The sequence below is a fragment of the Ictidomys tridecemlineatus genome, chromosome 7 (genome assembly GCF_052094955.1).
Source record: "Ictidomys tridecemlineatus isolate mIctTri1 chromosome 7, mIctTri1.hap1, whole genome shotgun sequence".
Taxonomy (NCBI): Eukaryota; Metazoa; Chordata; class Mammalia; order Rodentia; family Sciuridae; genus Ictidomys; species Ictidomys tridecemlineatus.
In genome coordinates this window covers 155,755,121-155,781,928 of record NC_135483.1, presented here as the reverse complement: position 1 = coordinate 155,781,928, position 26,808 = coordinate 155,755,121, and the positions used below count along the sequence as shown (strand labels likewise).

General features: G+C 32.0%; 1 protein-coding gene and 1 pseudogene across 1 annotated transcript in view; one reads left to right on the top strand and one right to left on the bottom strand.

Annotated features, from left to right (window-relative positions):
* The first annotated feature begins 3,210 nt into the window (after positions 1 to 3,210).
* Positions 3,211 to 3,907, top strand: LOC101965723 (ferritin light chain pseudogene; annotated as a pseudogene).
* A 17,047-nt stretch (positions 3,908 to 20,954) lies between these two features.
* The window catches only part of LOC144365588 (uncharacterized), a 39,270-nt gene continuing 33,416 nt past the window's right edge, over positions 20,955 to 26,808 (bottom strand). The window contains exon 9 of the mRNA XM_078017723.1: positions 20,955 to 22,162. Within this exon, the coding sequence (XP_077873849.1) occupies positions 22,121 to 22,162 (42 nt within the window). The 3' untranslated portion in view covers positions 20,955 to 22,120. The remainder of the gene's footprint in view (positions 22,163 to 26,808) is intronic.

The window sequence follows — 26,808 nt, the reverse complement described above, 5'->3', positions numbered from 1 at the left end:
ATAATTGCAGACTCTTAAACCCCACCCTAGAACTACTGACTCAGAATTTGAATTTTAAAAAGATTCCAGCTAACTGATATGCATATAAATGTATGAGAAGCACTGGATTGCAACAGTGTATATATATTTATATAAAATATATATATATATATAAAGTTTGTGAGCATGTATGTGTCAATGTGTACATGTATATGTGGATATGTAGTAACAAGCAAAACATTCATTCATGCCTGACTTTCAGAAAATTGTTCTTCATATCATTAAAAAAAACTCCCAAAAATGGAGAAACATACATGTTGAAAATTTTTACTTTAAAATTATTTTCTTTAAATATAAAATATTCTTTATTTTTAGACCATAAAATTGTTTTTAAAAATTCCTTGTTAAAGCATTTTCAAAAAAGAGCAAATGTAGCACAAATAAAATCTGTTCTGTCTTCTGTACAAGGATGTACCAGTGATTACCAGAGATTAACAGATGATCATCTTCATGCATGTGATCAACAAGACCAAAAGGTCACCAGGGTTTTACTTTACCATATGCTACAAAATCCATGTTGCAAACCTACTTAGCATGTGCTTTCAATATTATACACACTTTTTAATTCACAAATTAAAAGAACAATTCATTCACTTGAATTTCTATTAAGATTTGCTCAATGGATATCTGAAACATGGCTTTTTCTTTTCTCTTTTTAAATAAAAAATATAAAAAAGACATTTCAAAATCAGAGAGAAAACTAATATATATTAGAATTGTTTAAAAACTTCTATATGCAGTGACAAAATAGCATTTTATTACTAATTTCAGAGAGCTGTTCAGTTTGGGATTATCTCATATAACTGCTATAACCATTTCAGGTTTCCTACACAGAATTTGAAATTAAGTTTTATTATATATTTGTAACCATTCTTTTAGATAAAAAGTTTTATGTTTTCCTGATTCAATTCTGTTAATTCTAAGTTCCTAGTTGGGAATATTAAAAAATATTCAAATTTAAGAAAACACTTAAATTTCTTGTCCATATTTATTTAATCAATGGTAGCTTTAAAATATCAGTTTCTTCTTTCAAACAACCTTTTCCAGAATTTCTTGATTTGCTTTGTTTCTTTTTGCACACATGTTAGTTCTAAATATATATCTGAACTCTAAATGACTTCTGTTCATTTTAATAGTCCATAACAAACTATTAAATCTTCCTCACAACAAGCAACAATGTACCAAAACACTTGCTCTGTATTTTGATTCTTTAATGAAAACAATACATAAGCACTAAAAAAAAATAACTTAAAAACAATCATTCCTTCAGTAACATTGTGTTCTCCATTCATATGATAAAATGAAGTAATAGTCAGAAATTGTTGTAGGAGTTGTTAAAAGATCAGGATTTTTCCAGGATCATTTCATTTTATTGAAAATGTGTGAGTATTTTGCTTACAGCAGATTATTTGGTCTCTTTAAATCTATCAGAGATTCACTTGAATTAGACCTACTTTGGAATTCAACAGTTGTTTCAATGGTATTGTTAGAAGATCTTATCAGAATAAAACAAATAACATGAAAATATATCCTTTTTGTTAGTATTTGAGATCCTGCTAATAAGTGTTATTTATTTTTAAGACAGAGTTGAATTTGTGAAAAACATAAAATGATAAATCATATTCTATAAGATCTAGTTTTAAAACAAGAAATTATTGTTATTATTATTATTATTAATTTTAGGAAAAATACAATTAAAATAGAGGGACAAGATTCAAAATTGTTAAGCATTTTGGTGAAATAGAGAAAAAAAATTTTAAAATTATATAAAAAAACATTAAAAATGTTAAGAAGGCACTCAAAATTCTAGGTTTAAATATAGGCAATTGGAGCACCTATACATCATAATGTAATAAGCTCTGATTTTAAAAAGTCAACAAAATCATTTCACTTTGAGAAAAGCCTTTTCAAATTTGGAAGATAAAAATGGAGAAAAATAGAAATTATTAATGATGCATGACCTAGAAAATTAGTTTAGAGTAAAAGCCAATTGCAATTATGGAATCTGCATCTGTTCATTACAACTTTGTCAGTTTTCCAGAACATGAGTCTAGGCAGTTTTTACAAATGACGTAAATGGAAATGTGTTTAGAAACGGCTAAACAATGTGTGCAACATGTAAAAAATGCGATGTTACAGCTAAAAAGGAATTTGCTCTTCTTCACATTACTATTTATATAGACTCCTCTTGCTTCTATTTCTATGGACATTTTTCTTACTCCCTATAATTTTGTCATTAAGAGACTGACTCAACATTCTTTGAATGTTTGAAATTTCTACTACTTTTTCTAACAAATTATGAAACATCTACTAAGGTGTATAGCATGGCTTACAAAGAATTTAAATGTTTCAAAAAATTGAACTAAATTTGCCTGATAACTATATGACATTTAGGTAAGTAATCTTCAGGCTATTTCTAATTCATGGGTTCAGCTTTTTGAGAAATCAATAAATTTCCTAAGACAGGTTATATTTAGTTGTGAAGAAGCTGTCCATATTAATAAGAAAAAAACCTCATTTTGGCTGTGTGAAGGAGATAAAAAGTGAAAAAAAATGATACAAAACTATAACAAAGAAATCAGCCTACAGAAAATCAAGCATCTTTTTTAATGATCAGATAAGCATTAACCAAAAAGTGTTCCATTTGAAACTGAGAAAAAATGGGCTTTATCATTAAATAAGTTTAAGAAATGCTGGGTATTCTTCCACCTCCATGAGATTCAAAGTGTAGAATTAATATCCTAAAGGTGTACAGTTAATATCTTAAAGGCCTTGCAAACAAAGCACATGAAAGAAACCAATCTGATGTTTGTACTTGAAATTCCAACTCTTTGAAAATTTCAACACATATATTTTCCCACAGAAGACAATTTGGAAATGTTTTGATAAAGAAAATGTTCAGGCAGTAAAATGTTAAAAGAGAAAAATTGGCTCTCCAGATGAAAAATGACTAAGTTTAAAAATTATCTAAAAGAACTGACACACAACCAAGGAGCCTGGAGGTCCCACGGATCTGCTTCTTGCTTCAACAGTGTTGGGACTGGGACTCCCTTTCCTTCCAGCTTCCAACCGCCTTCCAATCTGATCTCCATTTGCAATCTCTGGGACCATCTGCTCGCCCAGGACCTGCTTCCAGGACCAGCCAACTCCATTTTTTTGTGGTTAGCTCCTTCTTGATGACCAACCATGACTTCCCAAATTCGTCAGAGTTATTCCACCAGGTGGAGGCTGCCGTCAATTGGCTGGTTAGTTTGCATCTGCGTGCCTCCTACACCTACCTCTCTCTGGGCTACTATTTCCACTGTGACAATGTGGCTCTGGAGGGCCTGGGCCACTTCTTCTGCGAGTTGGCTGAGGAAAAGCACAGGCCTCCGAGTGTCTCCTTAGGATGCAAAACCAGTGCAGCAGCCATGCCCTCTTCCAGGACGTACAGAAACCTTCTCAAGATGAGTGGGGCAACACCCTGGACGCCATGGAAGCTGCCTTGGCTCTGGAGAAGAACCTGAACCAAGCCATTTTGGATCTTCATGCCTTGGGTTCTACCCGCACAGACCCACATCTCTGTGACTTTCTGGAGAACCACTTCCTTGATGAGGAAGTGAAGCTCATCAAGAAGATGGGGGACCACATGACTAACCTCCACCGTCTGGCGGGCCCCCAGGCTGGCCTGGGCGAGTATCTCTTTGAAAGACTCACCCTCAAGCCTGACTACAGGCCCTGGAGGAGTACAGTGGCCTTTGATGGGGCTCCTTTGCATCTCCTGGCATCAGGGCTTTGGCCTGAGACTCTCCCTCTAACCCCTAGGCAGCCTTTTAACCACCTTGGAGCCCCTCCCAAGCCTTGGACCAAATAAAAATTAAAGCTTTTGCCAGTAAAAAAAAAAAAAAAAAAAAAAAGAACTGACACAAAAGAAATAAGAAATTGAGACCATATAGGGCTTTTATTCATCCAATAAAATTAGTAATATTTACTGAGCACTCTAACTATGCCAAACATAATGCTAGGCACTGGGGTACACAACTTCAATTTTCTAGAAAGTTGCTCCTAATACCTCACCCTTGGGAATACCCTCTTCAAAAAGACAGAAGTCTAAAAGATACTTCTGTATATGAATAAGCTGCAAATTTCAACCCTAACTTGGTGTTAACCATGTTTCACAAGCATTAATAAAGGGACATAATAATAAACAGGCTATGAAAACAAAACAAAACAAAATGAAACAAAAAATTAATCTAACCTAAACCAAACCGAATGCTGATTACATGATAAGTCCTCAGAATTGAAAAGAAATAGTGAATATCTGTCCAAGTTCAACAATGACAAAGTGAAGTTAGTGAATATATCTCCACAGCTGGGGGTGTAGTAGCCCAGTGGTAAAGTGCTTCTCTAACATGATCAAGGCCCTGAGTTTCTTCCCCAGCATTGCAAACTATCCCCAACCCAAACAAAATCTTGTTCTCAATAATGGGTATAAGATAGGATAACCCAGAGATGAGATATACACAATCACATGACAATCTTTACTTTACGAAAATATGAGAAAAATAAATTTACAGAGCCTTACAGTATCTCCTCTTAAGATATTTAATAATTTCAAGGCAGAAAATAGTTTCTCCAACTTTACAGTGGAGCAACCTGACAGATCAAAAAGTAACTGGAAAACTGAAATCACAAATTTTCAAATATGATACACTGAAAGAGATGTAATAGTGCTTCTCTAGTATTTTCCCCCAAATCCATTATCTGAAGGTAATCTTGAAGAAACACTAGACAAACTTCAAATGAGGGACACTTTATAAACTAACTGACCTATAATGCTTTAAAAATGTCAAGGTCTTGAAAGACAAATTAATTCTGGAAAACAATTCCAGATTAAAAGACACTAAAGAGACAACTAAATATAACATGATCATGCAATGATCCTGAACCAGAAAAATTTCTGCTTCTTTGCTATGAAGAAGATTAGTGGGACAATGGCAAGATTTTTTTAAAAAAAAATTTTAGTTGTAGATGGACACATACTTTTATTTTATTTATTTTTATGTGGTGCTAAGGATCAAACCCAGTGCCTCACACGTGCTAGGTGAGTGCTCTACTCCTGAGCCACAACCCCAGGCACTGGCAAGATTTCAATGTCTAGAGTAAGTTTCTACAATGATGGAAGTGTTCAGTATCTATGCTCTCCAACAGAAGAGCCACTGGTCGGGTAAGTGCTTAAATTGTCATTAGTATGTTTACCTTATTTAAATTTAATTAATTTGAATTTAAATAGCCACATGCGACTATACTAACAGAATAGGTATATAGACTAGAAAATAGTACCATATCAATGTTTATTTCTTGATTTTGATAATTGTGTTTAGACTGAGTGAGAGAATGTCCTTATTTTTAGGATATGCATATTAGATTGTTAGAAGTTAAGGGTCATCATATATATAACTTAAAAATTTTTAAATTTTTCAAATAAAGAAAATGTGGTAAGACTAACATTTATAGGATCTTGTTGAAATATATACAGAGTTCTTTGTGTTACCTTTGAAACTTTTTGTAAGTCTACTGTTATTTCAAAGTAAAAGTTTAAAAGAGAAAAGAACAACTTCATAAAATCAATTGCTTTTCTCACTAAAATTGGTAAATATAAAAATATTAATAAAGTTCTATTCATTGCTATATTTTTCACTTGTTTACTGAAATGTTGATACTCAAAAACAAACTCAATTTTTATAAAAAAGCAACTCCTTTATCACTCTATAAACAAAATGATCACTCTCCGACCAAAAGTGTATTCTATGTAAAGTTATTTTTACCTTATGTAGTAAGCAGAGAAGGAGAAAAAACAGAGCTCAAATTTCTGTGTGAGTACTAAATACTTAAAAAATAGCAATGATATTTAAAAGTTCAGGAGAGCATAAAAAATATTTTGGCATTTTACTCTCTTTCTGAGGAGCTGGGATATATACTATCGTCCTTACAGAATAAAGTGGAAAGCCCTAAACAGAATAAGATTTAGTGAGTTCACCCTAGGAAAACAATCCAAAAAAAAATTTGCCTATATGTGATCAAATAAATGTTAATGATAAAAAATAGAAGTTTAATATAAAACTTGGAAAATAAGATAAAGTACGTAGAATAATGTCAGAACAGATTTCTCTTAATCTACATACTACTTAATCCAGTATAATCACATACTACTTAATCCAGTAAAAATCAGGTTACCACCATCACTTATGAAACTATTCTGAGTTATAAATATGCTTTTCACTAAATCTAATGAATACATGTTAGTCCATAACTGCTTGATAATATATGATAATAGAGACAGCGCCTTTCTTTTTGAATTGTTCTCTTTCCCTGGCTTTAATATGCATACTTTCCTCTCTCCACACTGTTTCCAGTATACTTTGCATGCTCTTCTTCCTTTACTCATTTTAACTATTGAAATTTCATCTGTTCTCATTATACACACTATCCTTGGGTGACCTCATCCCACATTCCTGGCCTCTAAAACCACAGTATTGTACATACAAAATGAATCAAAAGACTATCCCATTCTAAAACATTCCTGAGGTCCATATCCACAAATGGAGTTATGGACATGCCCAGCTGTATGCCTTTCAGGAACTTCTACCTCAAGTGAAAAACTAAACATTATCTCTGATCCCTATGGCTACTGCCTCCCTCAAAACTGATCTTCCTCTATTCACTCTTTTAATAAATGGCATCATCATTTGCTCAAGGCAAAAACCTAGAAGTTTTCATTAATTTTTCTTTCTCCATTTTAGAATAGATTCTTGTAATCTCTCGTAGTTATGTTCTATAAAGTTACTGTGAATACTGAATTGACAAATACTAGAATCACCATTCCTACAGTAAATACAGGGATAAGTTCCTATGAGCCTCTGGTCATACCATTTCCATCAACTGATCAATATACAACACATTTTTTATGTGTGTTTCTTTTAAACATGTCTTATTTCATATAATTGTTGATACCTGAGCACTGAACTCACTATTAATGGTACTATAACTCATACCTGAAGGAAGCTTATTTTATGTATGCATTTCTTCTGCCAAGTTCACTATTTCTTGACCTGAATAGTTTATATTAAACCTTCACTTTCTACATTAATGCTACTTTTTTCAGAAGCCTCTGCTGTGTGATCACCTAGCACTCTGTATTTCTCCTCTCTCTCTTAATACTTATTAAATTATTTATTGATTTCATCTTGTTGCAATGAATTTAGTTCCATAAGGGCAGAGATAATAATGTCCTTCCCCAGTGCTTTGCATATCCAGATGTTCATAGTACCTGTATAATGTTACATGAACAAATCAACAGTTTCCAAAATGTGTGTACTTCTCCTTGACTGCCATCACTGCATAAGCTCTGACTGTAATGATCTTGCCCTCTTTACTCCTCCACAAGTTCTAGATCCTATCTGCTCTCTGTCTCTTCTGCATTATCCAGTGCTCCCTCTCATTAGGCCATATACATATTCTTTTATTTCCCTTCTTTAAAACCAGAAGGAAGGAGGGAACTCACCCACAATTCCCTTTCTTCAGCTATTGCCCATTTTTCTTTCTTTTTTTTAAGTTTGTTGTTTTAATCATCAAACACTTAAGATCAAATAGGCTATCTTTTTCAACTAAATTTTTTTCAAGTTCAAGGACAAAAACATTTAACATTTGACAATGATTACCATTTTATCATTTGGTATTTGATTTTATCTATTTGGGAGTCAGCATTTATTGAATGTGTTTTCAAATTTTAATTAGTGATATGTAGCCCTCTTTATGCTTTTATTTTTTATTATTTATTTATTCTAATTTCTTATACATGATGGCAGAATGTAATTCATTTCATATTACACATATAGAGCACAATTTTTCAAGTCACTGATTGTATACAAAGTATTTTCACACCATTTGTGTCCTCATACATGTACTTAGGGTAATGATGTCTAACTCATTCCACCATCATTCCTACCCCTTGCCCCCTCCTTTCCCCTCCCTCCCTTTTGCCTTATCTAAAGTTCCATTTTTTTCCTTCTTTTAAAATCTTCTAAGAGATACCTTTACTTCATGTGTTTAATTGATAGATTTCTATTTTCTCTACAAACCACCTCCAATTGGGTATCCTCATCACCTCAATGAAACGATTTTTGACAAACTCACCAATAAGTTCGTGTTGTGAGATCCAATGGTCAAACTTATGTGTCTTCATTTTATTTGACCTCTCAGCAGTGTTATATACCATTGAACACTCTATTATTTCGGAAATAATCTCTTCTCATGTCTTCTATGATACTACATTCTTTTTGGTTTTCTTTCCTTGATGATATTTCTTGTCAGTCTTCTTTGCTGGTCTTCCTCTAATCACCTGGGAATGATGGAGTTCCAAGGCTAACAATACTAACAGAAAGTGTGATGTGGTTAGTAAACACATTTCACACAAATCAGTAAATATAAAGCTTTCAGTCAAACATGGCAAATAAATCATGTGCCTTTCTCTTCTCTTTGAAGAAATACCATGAAAATGATAAGGAACCATAAATATATAGATCCAGAAGAACAAGAAGAAAGAAGACATTAGCTGGAAAGAGATTTCAAATTTCTAGATGATACAAAGTTGATGCAGATATAGTAATTGATTCAGCAGAACAGTGGAGGCTAGAATTTAACTTACTGTGGTGGGAAGATTTTGATTAGGAGGACATGATATGCCCCTGGAAACCCTGGAAAGCTCCAACATCAGAGGCATCATTTACCAGAAAGAAGATGTAACATGTAACATGTAACATGTTAAGGTGTTTGGGGTTCACCATTTGCTAACAAAATTATTCTTTGCCTATAGAATGGTTTGGAACTTTTATTAAACAAAATAATAATAATCAATTAACCTTAGATGTATGGATTTAATTATGGCATCTCAATTCTACTAAATTGAACTAGAATTCTATTCTTCTATCAGTATCATAGTGGTTTCTTTCTTTCTTTTCTTTTTTTTTTTTTTTTTTTTTTTGGTAGTGGGGATTAAACTCAGGGGCACTCAACCACGGAGCCACATCCCCAGCCCTATTTTCTATTTTACTTAGAGATAGGGTCTCACTGAGTAGCTAAGCACCTTATTATCCTCCTGTCTCATCCTCCCAAACCACTGGGATTATAGGCATGCGCCACCATGCCCGGCCCATAGTGTTAATTTACTGTCACTTTGAAGTAAGATTTGATATTGAGATGGTTGAGTCCTTTGGCTTGGTTCCTTTTCAAGAGTGACTATTTAAGGATAGTATGAATTCTAAATTCAGTATGAAATCTAGGGTCAACATTTCTGTCACTGCAAAAAGGTCACTGGAATGTTTATATGTATCACATAAGTCTGTAGATTGTTTAGGGTAATTTTGCCATTGGAACAATAACATTTTATAATCTATAAACACAGAATGCTATTGCATTTATTTAGGTCTTCTTTAATTTCTTTCAGCAATGTTTTATAATTTTGAATGTATCAGTTTTGCATCTCCTTGGTTAAATTTATTCCTAAGCATTGTATTATTCTGAATCAGATTAGAAATAGATAATTATTGTAACTGCTTTTCTAATTTCATTTTGATTCTTCATTGTTAGTATATGGAGATATGACTCACTATTGTACTGATCTTGTATCATGTCTACAACTTTGATAAATTTATTAGCTACAACAGGCTTTTGCATTTTCTTATGGGATTTCCTATTTAAGGATATAGGGATCATGTCATCTGTGAACTGAGATAATTTTCCTTCTTCCTTTGTATTTGAAGGCCATTTGTGTCTTTTCTTTTTTCTTTCTTTATTCCGTAACTGCTCTACTTAGAATTTCCAGCACAATATTGAACAGAAATAACAAAAGCAAGGATCCTGGTTTGTTCCCAATTTTAGGGTAAAGTTTTTTATCTTTCTCCTTTGAATATAATAAAGATCTGGGTTTTTCATCAATGCTCTGTATCATGTTGAGAAAGTTCCCTTGTATTACTGGTTTATTGAGTGCTTTTTACATGAAAATGTGTTGAATTATCAAAATATTTTCCTATTAATCTGAGGTGATTGTGTAGCTATTTAATTATGATGTATAGTCTTCTTAATATGCTGTTGATTTGGAGTGCTACTACATTAATGAGGAATTCTGCATCATTATTCAAAAGGAATATCCCCTATAGTTTTTTTTTTTTTTAACATCTTTTGCTACCTTTGGAATCAGGGTGATACTGGCCTCATAGAGTTAGTAGGAGTTTCATCCTCATATGTTTTAGAATGTTTGGGAAGCACTGGAATTCTTTCTTCTTTAAATGTCTGCTCAAACATTCATGAGTGAAAGCTCTGGCTCTGTGTATTAGCTTTCTGTCACTCTAATGAAATATCTGAGATAATAACTTACGAAGAGAAGAGGTTTATTTTGGCTCATGGTTGTGGAGGTTCCAGTCCAAAATCAAACAGACCCATTGCTCTGTGCTGCCTTGGGAGTCTGGATGGCAAAGCTAGGAAGTGTGTGGTAGAGAAAACTGTTCACCTCATGAGCCAAGAACCAAACAGAAAAAGGAAAAGGTTGGGATCTCACAATCAGCTTTGAGGGAATACCTCCAATGATCTAAGGACCTCCCACAAGGCCCTACCTCCTGAAGTTTCCACTTAATTCCAATAGTCCTACCCTGGTGACCAAGCCTCTAACTCATGGACCTCTGGGGGACATTCAATTTTAAAACTATAGCAGTTCTGTGCTCTTGCTTTGATGTAAAATTTTTAATCACTAATTCTATTTATTTACTTGATAATGGTGTTTTCAAATTTGTTATTTCTCCATATGCCTTATTTAGTAATTTGGGTTTCTAGGAATTTGTCTACTTCCTTTACTTTATCCAGATTATTAGATATAATCACTTTTAGTATTCTCCTATTTTTTTTAACCTAAGGTTGGTAGTAACTTCTCCTCATTTCTGATTTTAGTAATTTGTATTTTTTTTTCGCTTGCAAGTCTGACTAAATGTTTGCCAATTTCATTGTTTTCAAATAATTAACTTTTACTTTTACTGATTATACTGTTTTTTCTATTCTCCATTTAATTACTCTCTGATTTAATCTTTATTATTTCCTTCCTTCTGCTAACACTGGGTTTAGCTTGCTCTTCTTTCCTAATTTCTAAAGGCATAAAATTATGCTATTGATTGGGATTTTCTCCTTTTAAAAACGTAGACATTTATACTTTCCCACAGCTTCCTATACTTGAGCCAAAGTAGCACCCATACTGTTCTTTCAGATGGCCTCAGGATAGCTAAGGGGAGAATGAGAAAAGCAGAGAAGCTTGAAATTGCCGATCAGAGGTTTTATGAATTTTTGGCTCTGGCTGCTTGTGCATGAGATTGATTAGAATCAGCTAAACTGGAAGCCTAAAATTTGAGAGATAGTTTTAAAGCAATCACATATCTAATATATAAAGGTGTCTAAGCCCTAAAGTAAATTACGAGCACTCAAAAATATACCAGCAGAAAGCAGGCTCTCAAGGTGGCACATCCCACAAGATAAGCACTGCAATGTACACTTCACATATGGTTATGGACAAGAATCTTGCAGAGAGAGAAGTCATAGAAGACAATGGAAAAGAGCACATTCTTCCTAATACTACTCAATTGTTTGTATGTGTGTGTGTGAGTGTGCGCATGCACATATGCCACTGTGTATGTGATATATATATATGTATATGTGATATATATGTAACAAAATATATATGTTAAATTATATATATCACATTTACACATTAATCTGTTGATGGGAACCTAGGCTGATTCCCTAATTTGGCTAAGGGAATTGTGTCATGATGAAAATGGGTGTGCAGGTATCTCTGTAGTGTGCTGACATAAAGTTTTTTGGTTATATACTGAGGGGTGGTACCTTCATCATATTGTAGTTCTATTTTTAGTGCTATTTTTAGTTGTTTTTTCATTTAAAGAGCAATTTGATTTAATGACAGAAAATAAGCTGGTGTCTTATTGCTAAAACTAATGAAGTATAAAATTTTATAGAATTACTATCATAAATATTATGCTAAAATATGATGGTTTATTTTCATAAAATATTTATTTGTCATAAATAATATGCTCTCCAAACTAATAAAGAAATTATATTCTTATTATTAATACTTACATAATAGCACTAACTCACTGGTTCTAATAGTATAATTTAAAAATTTTAATTAATGAGAGATATGTGTTGTGGAGTTTTAAATTAATTTTGAGAACTTTATTTTTTTTCAATTAAAGTCAGATGGTAAGCTATTTGGCAATCTTAATGTATTTCTTAGCTAATTAAAAATTGTTTATTTACTTAATAGTAAAATATTCTAAAATTTGATGACTGTTATTTCCTAATTTACAAATACTCCAATTTTATATATGTATATTCTTTTTTCTTTTCTTTTTATTGGTTCTTTTGGTTACACATAACATTAGAATTCATCTTGGCATAATTGTAAAAGCACAGAATATAATTTGCTCTAATTCAGTCCTGGGTACTTTCCCCTTCTCTCCCCTCCTCCCTCTCTCTGTTACCTTCCCTCTACTCTATTGATCTTTTTGCCATTTATTTATGGTTTTTTAAAAGTTAATATCTTGTGGATATACCACATTAATGGTACATTAACACATGTACATAGGAAAGTTAGTTCAGGTTCACTCCACTGCTCTTCTCTTAATCCATCCCTCCTCCATTACCTGAAATGCCCTTCATCTACCCTAACAATCTTTCCTCTATTTCGATAGCTATTCTTAGATTTTTAAAGAAATGTCCATACTGATTTAAATAGTGGCTTTACTATTTTAGATTCCTACTAATAGTGTATAGGGGTTACTTTTCCCCCATATCCTCATCAGTAAGGAATCAGGGGCAAGGGGAGGGGAGGCAAAGGGTGGGTAATGGAGGTGCAAATAATAAAATATGTTATATGCGCATATGAATATGACACAATACAACACACTAAAACCTACTCTTCTGTATAATAATGTATAATTAATATTTAATAAGATGCTTAATAAATCCTAAATTGAATAAACTCAAGAAATCCATACTAATACAAATCATATTAAATTCCTGAAAACAAAGACAACGAAAAACTACAAAAGTAGCTAGAAATAAATGGTTTAAGTGATAGTGGGCTTTAGAATTACAAACCATGAAGTACACAAGGAAGAGGTACAATATTTTGTTTTAATAGCGGAAAGAAGAGAACTGTCCACCCAAAATACTGTGTTCAGTGAAAATACCCATCAGGAATGACAGGTAAATCAAGATATTTGTAGATGAAGAAAAATCCAGAAATTTTTTATTAGAATGTCCACTGTTTAAGAATAGTTACAGAAAGTTCTCTAACCAGAAGGAATATTAAAAGAAGTAATACTGGAATATTAAGGAGAAATAAGTTAGGAAGAAAAATATGGATAAATACATATATTTTAACTCTTTTCTTGAATTTTCTAAATTATGTTTGACACTTGAAGCAAAAATATAATAGTGTTTACTGGGATTATAAATATATAGAGAGCAATAATTTAAGACCATTATACTATATATGGTAGAGGGTAGAAGAAAATAAAGGGAGGTTAGATTTCTAAATTTCAAACTGGTAAAATGATAACACTGGTAGACAATGATTATATATGTGTACATATATATATGTAATATGGCAACCTCTAAAAGAGCTACACAAAAATTTCTTCAAAAATACTAAAGACAGCCAGGCCCAGTGGCATATGCTTTTAATGCCACTGGCTCTGGAGGCTGAGGCAGGAAGATCACAAGTTCAAAGCCAGCCTCAGCAACTTAGTGAGGCCCTTAAGCAACTTAGTGAGACCCTGTCTCAAAATAAAATATAAAAAAAGGCTGGGGACATGGCTCAGTGGTTAAGCACCTACGAGTTCAATCCCTGGTAACAAAAACAAAACGAAACAAACAAAACAAAAAGATAAATCAAAATGAAATTCTAAGTAGTGTTCAAGTGACAAGGAGGAAAATAGAAAAAAAATTCTAAAGAAAAGAAACAAAAAAAAACCAAAATGGTTTTGCTACATTAATTAAAAGGGATTTTAAAAAATTCAAAAGAATAGAGGGCCCAGAAATAAATCCAAGTATCTAGAGATCACTGATTTTTGACAAAGTGCCAAGAACACACTGAGGAAGTCAGTCTCCAATAAATGGCGTTAGGAAAACTTCATATGAAGAAGAATGACAGTGGACCCTTATATTTCACCATATAAAAAATCAATTCAAAATGGATTAAAGGTTTACATTTTATCCTCTAAATTATGAAACTACTAGAAGAATTTTTGTATAGGTCCTTAAAAGCACAGGAAATAAGAGCAAAAAAAGTAGACAAATGGTTTTACATCAAACTAAAAAGCTTTAACACAAGCAAAGGAAATACCAAAAGTATGAAAAGACCAACTACAGAATGGGAAGAAATATTTTCAAACTATATAACTCCAAACAAAACCAATGACAACAACAAAACCCCTGATTTAAAAATGGGCAGAACATTATGAATAGACATTTCTCAAAAGAAGACATAAAAACAGCCAACAAGTATATAAAAAATGTCCAATATCACTAATAATTAGGTAAATATAAATCAAAACCATAAGATTATCAGCTCATTTCAGTTATAATATCTATTATCAAAAAGATAAAACAACAATTGCTGGTAAGGATGTGGAAAAAGGAAATTTTTATATACTGTTGATGGGAATGTAAATGAGTACAGCCATTATGTAAAATATATAAAAGACTCCTTAAAAAATTAAAGATAAAATTACTATATGATTCAGCAATCCCACTACTGGGTAGGTATATATTTGAAGGAAAATCAATATTTAGAAGAAACATCTGCACTCTAAAGTTCATTGCAGCCCTACTAAAATGCATAAGTTCCCAATCAACCTAAGTGTCCATCAACAGATAAATGAACAAAGAAAATTTGGAGTGTATATACAATGGAATACCATTCATTCATAAAAAGGATGAAATCCTGTCTTTGGACAAACATGAATGACCTAGAAGACACTGTTAAGTGAAAAAAGCCAGGCACAGAAAGACAAACACTGCATGATGTTATTCAACTGGGGCATTTAAACAAAACTGATCTCACAGAAGTCATGAGAACTGGGATGACCAGAGAATGGCAAAGGCAGGGAGGGGTGGTTGAAGAGAGGTTGGTCAATAGGTACAAAGTTCCAAATAGAAAGAAAGAATGTGTTCTGGTATTCTGTTGCACAACAGGGTGACTAACCAGAAGGAATATGGTTAACAATTAGGTATTACATATCTTGAAACAGAAGAGAAGATTTTGAGTGTTCCTACCACAATGAAATTATAAACATCTGAAGATAGGCATACACATTGTTTACTTGTAAGAAAACACCAAATTGCACCCCTATAAATATGTACAATTATTATGCCACTTAAAATAAAAAGCCATGTTCCTACTGTATGCTGTCTACAAGAACCTCTAATTCAAATACAATGATATAGGCCAGTGGAAAACAAAAGATAGGAAAAGAGATATCATGAAAACATAATATGAAGATGGAAGATGTGGCTATATTAATATCAGATAAACTCAGAGTAAAGAAATTATCAGATACAGAATGACATTATATAAAGTCAATACACCAAGACAGCATAGCATTCTGAAATGTCTGTGTAACAACAGAGCTCCAATGTATTTGAGGCAAAAAAAAATTGTAGAACGTAAAGGAGAAAAAGACAATTCACAAATATAGTTGAAGACTTTAAGATCCCTCTAGACAGAAAATCATGAAGGATATATAGAATTTGAACAACATAATCAAAATCAACCAACAGGATTTAATCATCATGCATTTCTTAAGGTACAAAGTTCCAAATAGAAAGAAAGAATGTGTTCAGAAATACTTCATTGGGCAGTTTTGTCACTGTATGCACACCAAAGAGTATACTTAAATTAAGATGCTACTATGCCATTAAATGATATAATCTTATAGGACTATCATCACGTGGTTGGTTGATGACTGAAGCATCATTACATGGTACATGACTACATAGAACACTCTAGTAATGTGCTCAAAGAAAATATGCCAAGATAGACCATAACTTGGCTTGTAAAACAAACATCAAAAAATTCAAAGAATTAAAATATTATAATGTTCTCTGACTACAATATAACTGAACTAGAAAACAATAATAGAAAAATAACAGAAAACTTTCAAGCACCTAGAAACTATACAAGATACTTCCAAATAATCTATGGGTCAATATAAAGTTTCTTTTTTAATATTTATTCTTTAGTTTTAGTTGGATACAATATCTTTATTTTATTTTCATGTGATGCTGAGGATCAAACCCAGTGCCCCACGCATGCCAGGCGAGCGCAATACCACTTGAGCCACAGCCCAAACCCCAAGATGAAGATTCAAAAGAAAAATTTAAAAATACATTAAGCTAAATGAAAATGAGCATAAACATATTAAAGTATGTGATACACCATTAAAGCAGGTCCAAGGGGGAAATTTCTACTGTTTAGTATATTTGAAAAGACATAAATGTAGCCATGTGAAAACACGTAAAGATCAAAATCTGTGTCCCCTTTCAGAATCCTAGAAAAAGACAAAAAATAAACCAAAGCAAGAAGAAAGATACAATAAACATAAAAGCAGAAATAAGTGAAAATAGAAAAACTATATAAAATATCAAATAAATAGTTGGTTCTTCAGAAATATCAATAAAATTTTTTAGCCTGTAGCAAAATTACGAAGGAAAAAATAGAAGATATAAATTGCCAACATCAGAAATAAAACAGGATTATCACTTTAAACACAACAGGTATCAAAAGAGTAATAAGGAAATTTTATGAAGACTTGTTTACACACAAAATTGACAACTTAGATGAAATCAAGCAATTTCTCAAAGAATTATACACATAAAAAACTGCAACTTACCAAATATGAAACATATAATTTAAATAGTGTTATAATTTTTAAGGAAACCAAATTCATCATAAAAAGAAAAGAAGACTAGATACAGATGGTTTTGTAGATTTATATTAAGACATTTAAAACAGAATTAACAGAAATTCTACACTATCTTTTTCAGAAAATAAGAGGATAGAACACTGTAATTCATTTTACGAAGCTAGTAATGCCCTGATACCAAACAAAGATAGTTATGAAAAACAGAAATAAACTCTAGACAAATATCCCTCATGAATAATATTTTAATAAAATAGTCAATTTATTTAGCACTATAGAAAAAATTTATACAGCGTGACCAAGTAAGGTTAATTCCAGGGATCAAAAGCTGTTTCAATATTTGAAAGTCACATAATGTACTCTCCTATACTAACAACAAAGAAAAAAATTACAGAATCTATGCATAAAATATACTTGGCAAAATTCTATGTCTGTTCATGATTTTAAAAAGAAATTCAGAAAAATAGGACTAGAGGGAACTTCTTCAACTTGATAAAGAATATCTATCAAAAGGTATAACCAACATTATAGGTAACAATGAAATGAATGCTTTCTCCTTAATATATATTGCACAGGAAAGGATGTCCTCTCTAAACCACTCCTATTTAACATAGTGCTGGAAGTTAGACCCAGTGCAAAATAGAATGAAAAATAAATAAATAAATAAAATGCATAGAAAATGAAAAGAAAGTACGTCTACCTATTGGCAGATGGCATAGATGTCCATGTAGAAAATACCAAGGAATATATAAAATACCCCCAAGAACTAATGTGTGTGAGTTAAACAAAATTGCAGGGTACAAGATAAACATACAAAAATTTATTATATTTCTATATACTAGCAATAACCTGTGTATATTGAAAGGCAAAAATATAATATATCCTTTATATTCATAGAAGAAAAATGAATTATTTAGATATAAATGTAAAAAAAACCCAATGAACACACTGAAAACTAAAAAATGTTGATTAAAAAATCAAAGTTCTAAATAAATAGAGAAACATTGTGTTCATGTATTGACAGACTAAACATAGTAAAAATTTCAATTCTCTTCAAGTGTACATGGAATTTTTTTTCAATTCCTATCAAAAGCTCAGCAAGAGTTTTTGTAAACACAGACGAGAGTACTCTAAATTGTATATGAAGAGCAAAGGAGCTAGAATAGTTAAAACAATTTTCAAAAAATTCATGGAATGGAAAGAATCAGTCTATCCAACTTTAATATGTTCTATATAACTACAACAGTCCAATTTTGTGATACTGACAGAAAATACACATATAGATCAATAGAAAGGAAAAAAGAATTGAGAAACACATCTACACAATTCTGCCAAAGTGATTTTTTTACTGTTATAAAAGCAATTCAAAGGAGGAAATATACCCGTTTGACAAATAGTGCTGAATCAGTTTGGCATCCATAGACCAAAATGGAAAAGAAAACTAAACCTGGACCTCAGTTTTACACCTTATATAAAAATTATTTCAAGATTGATCATGGACTACAGTGTAAAATACAGAACAATAAATCTTTAGTGTTGTGAAAGAAACCAGATTTTACATAGTTTGGGAAATAACTCGATATCCTTCTATGGATGAATGGTTAAACAAACTAAGGTATATATACGTACCAGGAATACTACTCAAGAATAAAAAGGAATGAAGCACTAATATATGTGTCTACCTCAGTGACTACCCAGAGAGTTTAAAAAAAAGACAATCAAAAGTTTATTTTTATGCAAATAATGTAGCAATAAACTTGTAATAAACAAACTACTTCGTGAAATACTTGAAGAATAGACATTAGATCTTCAAATATTAAAATATTTGGGTCTGGGGAGGATAAATTAACTAAGAAATTTTATAAGATATGATTCTATTTACAAAACACTATTTAAATGACACAATTATAGAAATACAGGGAAGATTTATGGAAATTATATAGTACATGTGGGATTCTTATATTGGTAGAAATGTTCTGTAACTTGACTATAGTAATATCCATATCCTAACTGAGATATTGTACTATTTTGCAATATGTTACCTTTGAGGGAAGCTGCATAAAGGTTAAGTGTAATCTCTACATTATTTACAACCGCATATAAATTTATAATAGTCTCAAAATAAAAGTTTGTTTTAAAAAGTTTTCAAAAGTATAAAACAAAAAAAGCCAAATTATTATTTCTGCTCAGAAAAGTTCTGTACTACATGCTACAAAATGACAGTTTATGGTTTATATTATGTGTGATTTTGATAGAGACACTAATAAGAAGTAATTTGAATAAAATAGTAAACGTGAATAACTATAGGATAGCTTCAGTAAAAAATGAATTTTAAAATCTGACAATATAACAAATAACATTTCATATTGCATGCAAATAAGATATTTCTATCTTATGATATTTCAGACAGCTTGCATGCAAGAACATTTTGCTTCTTAATAACTACCTTATAATGGACTTCTTCTATATTAAATTTCCTACAGCAATACTTCATGACATTGCTGATCCTAGTTAATCTTATAAGCATTCTCATCAGTGTCAAGGGAAACTACATTGAAATAACCATCTGTTGGAGATTGAAATTTTAAAACCCTCAACAAAAATGATTAACTGTCTAGTTAAAGTGTCTCTCTTAAATTTTTAGTGTTTTTTTCTTTTTTAGAAAAATCAAATGAATACAAACATCATTTGGTAGCTGTTATCTTGGCCAATTTACTTAATATCTGAGTTTCAGTCATTTTCATATATAAAATATAGATCCTATAACAAATAATAAAACAAGAACATTAGATATAGTTAGTAATAATATGTGACAGAGGACAGTTATTTAATACAAATTTGTTTCAATAATAATTAATATTCCTAGGTGAAGGAGGCACAAGAAAAATTATGTAACACAGGTAGAAACTGTATCAAGCTGCTTTTTAAAATCTCTTGAAGCAAAGAAAAGTTATTTTGAGGAATAAGAATAGATAGATTGTTAGAGCTATCTCCAAAAAGCAGAACAATTAAAGTAAAATCATAAATAGAGCTGCAGAAAATTATTTCTAGTTCAGGCTGTATCATGATACCTGTGTTAAGGGACACTCCTGATGGTATTGAAGAGCAAATTACACAAACATTGTATAATTAGATACGAAGAAATGGAGCTGTCTTTCTAAGCATTTTTAATTGCTGTGTGTTTTTAGGCAACTTGCCTAAATGATATACTAACTTATCACACGGGATATAAAAAGTGGCTTTGAAAAAAGGTGTTATCAAAGTTTCCTTTGCATGTAATTTCCCCTCAGTATAATGTTGATATTAGATGATAAAGACAGGCAAAATGTCAAGTTGTTATAAGAATAAGAGGTGTAAGAGTGAAGATTTCTAGGGTTAAATCTGGACTCCACTATTTCCTAGATATTGGTCAATTTACAGTATGTTTCTAAGTTTGAATTTCCCATCTACAAATGGGGAAAGATGATTATAACACAAATAAAGTTCTTGGCACAATATATTTCATATATTAGAGCATAGTAAATGCTAGATATTAGTGATAATTTTAGCTGATACAATTGCTCCTCAAGATTACGTGTAAACATGATAATGAAGCAACACATATCTTCTCTGACAGGTGAAATAATGATTAAAACATAATTAAACTGCAAAAGGGCTACTATAATTTAGATAACTTGCAGAGTGTTTTGCCTGAATACAGTAACTGTTCTAAGAAGGTATTAAGTACTCTGGTTCATAAATATTTGATGAATAAATAATTTCCTTTTTAGTTCACCAATTGCAGTTTTCAAGCATAAGCTTTAAATTGATACATTTAATAATTATCTTCATATTAATGAACATGAAAAATAAACAAACTTTGAAAATTATTTAGCCTACCAAGAACACTAGTCAATTCATAGAAATATTTAATAAGAATTTTATACACATGAATTTGTCTCCAAATTATGCAAATAATGTATCTTAGCAATCAACTTGTAATAAACAAACTACTTTGTGAAACACTTGAAGAGTAGACATTAGATCTTCAAATATTAAAACATTTGGGCCTGGGAAGGATAAATTAACTAAGAAATTCTATAATTGTAAGTAACAGCTGCACAGTCAATATTTAATCACTATATTGTGAGACAGTTCAGTAGTGGAAGACAGGATTAACATATTGCTTTAAAACATTCCATTACTTTCTGCATCTGTTTACTGATAATAAAAGACACAGCTGTTCTAAACGATACACACTAACAGGTGTAAAGTGCCAATTTGGCATTTTACATAAAAGTTACTTCCCATTTCCTTTTGCAATACTCCAAAATTATACCCTAAGCCACAACTACCAATAACATAAACAATTTTTTTTCATATTAATTTGGATTATTCTAGTCATTGAGAAAAAGATATGCTTCTTTCTCCATGAATTCAAGAGGTTTTTAAACAAACAATACACATCCTGAACTAATTATAATTATCCCAGATGTTTTCCATAAAAATGGTCACACATTTGAACAGTGTTTCTTTAGCAACTGTTCTATATCAAATTTACTACAAAGAGCATCAAAATTATGAAGTAACACAATATCATATTCACTATATTTAAACTATAACTGATAATGAAGTTTGAGTTTACAATTTATTTTTACAAGTACTTTGAGCTAATAGGTGGTCATATGTATTTAAACCAAAAATGCCACGAGGAAATTCAATATATTTGTAATAAATTATCAATAATCACTCACTTAAGGCATGACAAAGTAACCTAAAAATTTGTGAATGCCATAAATGTAACTTATATAATTTGGGGTATTTTTTAACTTTTTTTTTTACACATAATATATGATAATCTTTCAATGTCCTGGGCAAAAGAACTGACTCCATTCTAATAATTTAGCAAATCTAGTTAACTAATTTTTTGATTTATAAATTATAGTAGATAATCACAAAATCAATATCTGTGAAAATATTAAGGAACTGATTAGACAGAACACTGAAATAATTTAACTTGGTCATTATATTTACTTTTAATATATAAAATTTAGAGAGGAAAAGTTAAGGAGAGATTATCAAAGGAGTCCAAAGCGTTCCAGTCGCTTTCTTTTCTTTTCCTAAAATAAAGAGATTATTCAAATTAGCTTTAGAAAAAAAAGGTTCTTTAACATGTACATATAAAGAGTCCTGAAGACTATGTCTATATTTTGGCTACATACTTGAGGAAAAAACATGTAATCTGTAACTATTTTGCTTACTCAAGATTACACAATGCATTCAGATCTTCCCAAAGTACCTTTTCCTCTTTAGTTTAGGTATAAGTTGATTTTAAATTCAAATAAAATGCAGTTTCACAGCACTATGTACTCATGTACATCATTATGCTGAAATTGTTTTTCTGGATTTTCTGGAAACCCATTACTATCAATGAAAATTCTGTTAGTTTGCTGCTTAAGTTTCTTTGTTTTGTTTTTGTTTTTTGCTGCTGGGGACTAAACCCAAAACTTTACAACTGAGATATACTCCCAGTACTTGCTACTTACATCTTGAAAAGAAACATAAGAAACATTTTTTATATAAAAAATTAAGAAAAACACTAATTTTATTGTGAAATCTAATAAAACTTAAATGCCTAAAATGTGGGAAAATTATTATGTGGCTGATTCATGTCTGATTCATAATTTAATAAAATACATAATACAAAAATTCATGAGTTACATAAACTTCATCAACCCCTCAACTTCTATAAATTTTATAACTATCCATAACTATCTATCCAAACTACATTAATTTTCATCATGTTTAATTATAATAGTATAAGTTAGAATGTTTATCAAGAAAATAAAGCTTTGTATTTATAATTATGGACATGCTATGGTCTAACAACTTACAAAAAGTACAATGTACATTTTAAAGGATTTTAAAGCTTCTTTTCCATACAAGGTTAAAGTGTCTAATTATTGCTGTAACTGGATATACATATATATTCTAGTAATTGCTTTTTATTTTGCATTCTTAAAATGCAAAACATTTTCAAGATGTTCATAAGTAAGGGTAAATAACCAATCTGTATTACTAAAAGTAACACTTGAGGTAATTATAGAAGAAAAACTAGAAAGAAACACACAGAAGCTCCTTTAGAAAACTGAGACTTCAAAACAATACTTGCTAAGCAATGTATCATTTTAATCAATTGACAGGAAATAAGGTAAAATGGCAACCAAGAGGTAAAATGAACTATTGATTCATTTAATATAATAAAAATGACAGTTTAGTGCTTTTTAAAAAATTAAATTTTAAGTAATTATAAGATGGATATTTCTAATAACCAAAAAATTTCTAAATTAAACTTGTTAGATTTCTATATTAAAATTTTGACTGCCTTTAAATCATACATAAATACAGTTAGAAGTGGCATGATGATTTTACATTACATAGCACTTGAGCAGCTACTACAGTCCATCTAATAATCACATGCAAATTACAACAATGGCTTAAAAAATTGTAGGAAGATAAGAGGTTGGCTAGAAATTCTCTAAATCCCTTTCAAACTTCAATGATTTTAATATGTGTACCTCCTATTTCAATTTAAAACACTGACATGTTTCTTCTAACATTAATAACAAATACACAATTATAACCATATATTTTTTTGTTGTTTTGAGATACACATGAGAGTAGAGTGTATTTTGACATATTATACATACATGGAGTAAACTTATTTTAATTAGGACCCCATTCTTGTGATATAACCATATATTCAAGTAGTATTTTTTATAAATGGTATGAGTAGCAAAGCTCAGCTTTTTTGTCCTATGATTTTGTTCAAATATTGAAGCAAATGAATGGATTAAAGTGATCCTAGCACTAGCAAGTCTGTTTTTCATTCTTCTGTTTTGACTCACTTCCCTATTCCTCACTTCCCCCATCCCAAATTAACTGATGAAGTCAGCCTTGCTTGAAAAGAAGAATAAGGGAAACCTTAAAGAATACTACCAGTTATATGACCTCCTAATTAGTAATCTTTCTTTAGGCATTCAGGAATGCCCTATGACCTGGGGAGAATCTTGAAATCATGTCAAGAAAACTGATTACTACAAGAATAAATGACCATTCCAGTGACCACCTGGCTATGGTTAAAATTAGACTCCCCAGAAACCGCATATAAGCTTTTCACCTATGACCCTTGGCAAGATGGAATCTGAGTGAGTCATTCATCTTCTACCTGCCACCTTGTTGCCGATAAAGCTCTTTCTCCCCCTCACCCCTTGAATCATGGGCTTCACTGGGAAGCAGGGGGACCAGACTTTTCACTAACATAAATTTGGTGAGCCAATCAGGAGTAGCAGGGTCTGTGGCAGTGACCATCTCAGATCGGGGAATATTTAGCTAAGGCTCTGTGGCTGCAGCAACATTTGTGCTGAGGACACTCTCTCATTTTTCCAATTCCAATGCCAGTCACCTCTCATGCCATTTGTGACAGTGGCATAACAGTTCCTAGGTAAGTCAATGAATTGCCTGTGGAGTAGGGTTAGTCACCTTGAAATGCATGCCCAAGAACTCCCTTTCCCCTTCATATAGCCTCTTTCTTCTCTCCCTGGTGGGACAATCAGTTGAGTGCCCCTCAGGAGTGAGAATAGTTACACACCTTTACCCTAAATCTGTTTGTAATCTGGATCTCTGGTTTTAGTTTCTGTTACTTGCTTTTCTGTATCCATATTTGTTCTGTCATTGCTTCTGTGCTGTACTATGGAAAATGTGTGACAGTTCTCCCAAAGAATCCTTTGGCATTAATTCTGAGTAAGTGGGCTGAAGATATCTACAGTTCCATGATTTTAAAAAAGATGATTCTTTTTTTTAGTCTGGTCTCAATATGTCTTGGGGTCAATGCTCCCTTAATTACTATACCATTTTGCAGTTGGACATATACTACAGAAAGGAAAAAATAACAAGGTCACTTATGTGTAGGATTACATGTTATTATATCAGGATAACAGAAGGGATAAGCAGGATTTTGTCATTATTAAGGAATAATGATTATATGTAATAGTAAAACAAATAATGAGGAAAAGGATGCAATACTATTTCAGTCTTTAAACACTTGCCCTCTTGGAGTCTTTTATCCTAACATCCCTGCAGTACTTTCACAGGATACAGGGACATCATCCTGGTTTCCTATAGAATAAAACATACCACCCCCATGTGGAATAGTCTGAAATGCACTCTGAGGTTGTCAGGGCAACAGATGGATTTTCTCAATCCAACAAGGAAAGTAATTCAGACAGGGAGCACCATGCAGAGCAGGGCACTTTCAATTATGCCAATATCCCATAGGAGCAAATGCTCAGGGGCAACTTGCTGAGTATGTCTAGATGCATAACCCATTTTCTACTTCTGACATGTTTAACTGTAATAATCTTCCATACTGAAAGGATCCTTTACACATAACTGAGCTCTTTTCATCCATTTTTGCTACATAACACACATCATGGGTAGATGTCCAGTCCATATCTTAATGAATATTATGCTTAAATAGGATGAAAAGAGGATAAGAACAGATAAAGCTATAAAGAAGCTCATAAACTTCACCTGGATGACCCCATTAATAATTTAGCAGCAAATGAGACTGTCTCTACCACTGTAACCACCCTAAGGATGCTAGAGGCAAAACCTGATTAGAGCATCCCTGCTGGTACATTTTAGCAGGACTAAGAGTGAGGTCCCAAGAGCCTGAACAAGGGAAAGGAAGTTCAACAAAAACCTGATGAAGCCCTATTAGAATTTCAAGAGAACATATACCAGGACTACAGGTGTAACACAGATACAGATCCTGACAATATAGGAATGGTCAATTTAATACTGATAGGACAAAGTGATATGGACATCTAGAAAAAAATTACACAGCCCGGAAGGGGCTCTAGGAACAAAACTTCAGTTTGTAGACATTGCTTTAAAGGATAACAATGGCAGAAAACAATGTGTGAAACAAGAAGATGCCAAACAAAATGCCACTTTTCTGGCTCATCCTTGGTAGGTAAAACTTTGCCCCACTGGGAAGAAGGCACCGCCTGAAAGAGGCAAGTACACCTTGGAGAAAAACTGTGCCTACTGTGAGGACGAAGGTCACTGAAAAAATGAGTGTTCATAAAAATAAGACAAGGATATGAAGAAACAGGGTCCCCAGATGGTGGGGAGGGATGAATGTCTAGATGCATAACCCATTTTCTACTTCTGACGTGTTAAACTGAAAAAGTACTAATCTTCCATACTGAAAGGATCCTTTACAAATAACAGCTCTTTTCATCCATGAAGATTGATGGGCACAGGAGTTCTCACAGATCCAAAACATCCTATCCTTGTTTTCCTACATAGCCCTGAGTACAAGTGACAGTAGAGGAATCAACCAATTGACTTCCTTGTAGCTACAGGTTCTTCCTAATTTGTGTTAAAGACCAAACCAGGAAAGAAAGCTAAAACTTTTACCAAAGTAACAGGAATATTGAGAGAAATTCAAGACAAGTCCTTCCTCCAGCTACTGGAATGAAAATTAGAAGATAAGACTTTAAAACATAGCTTTCTATATATTCTGGAATGTCCAATTCCCCTCTTGGGACACAATGCCCTATGCAAGTTAAATACTCAAGTGATCTTTTCTCTAGACCAATTGGAAATACAAATTCTGCCAGAACATTCATTGTTAGTTACAGAAGGCCTTCCTGTGATCAAAATAGAAGGATAAAGAACTGCTTCTCCCAGAGATCTA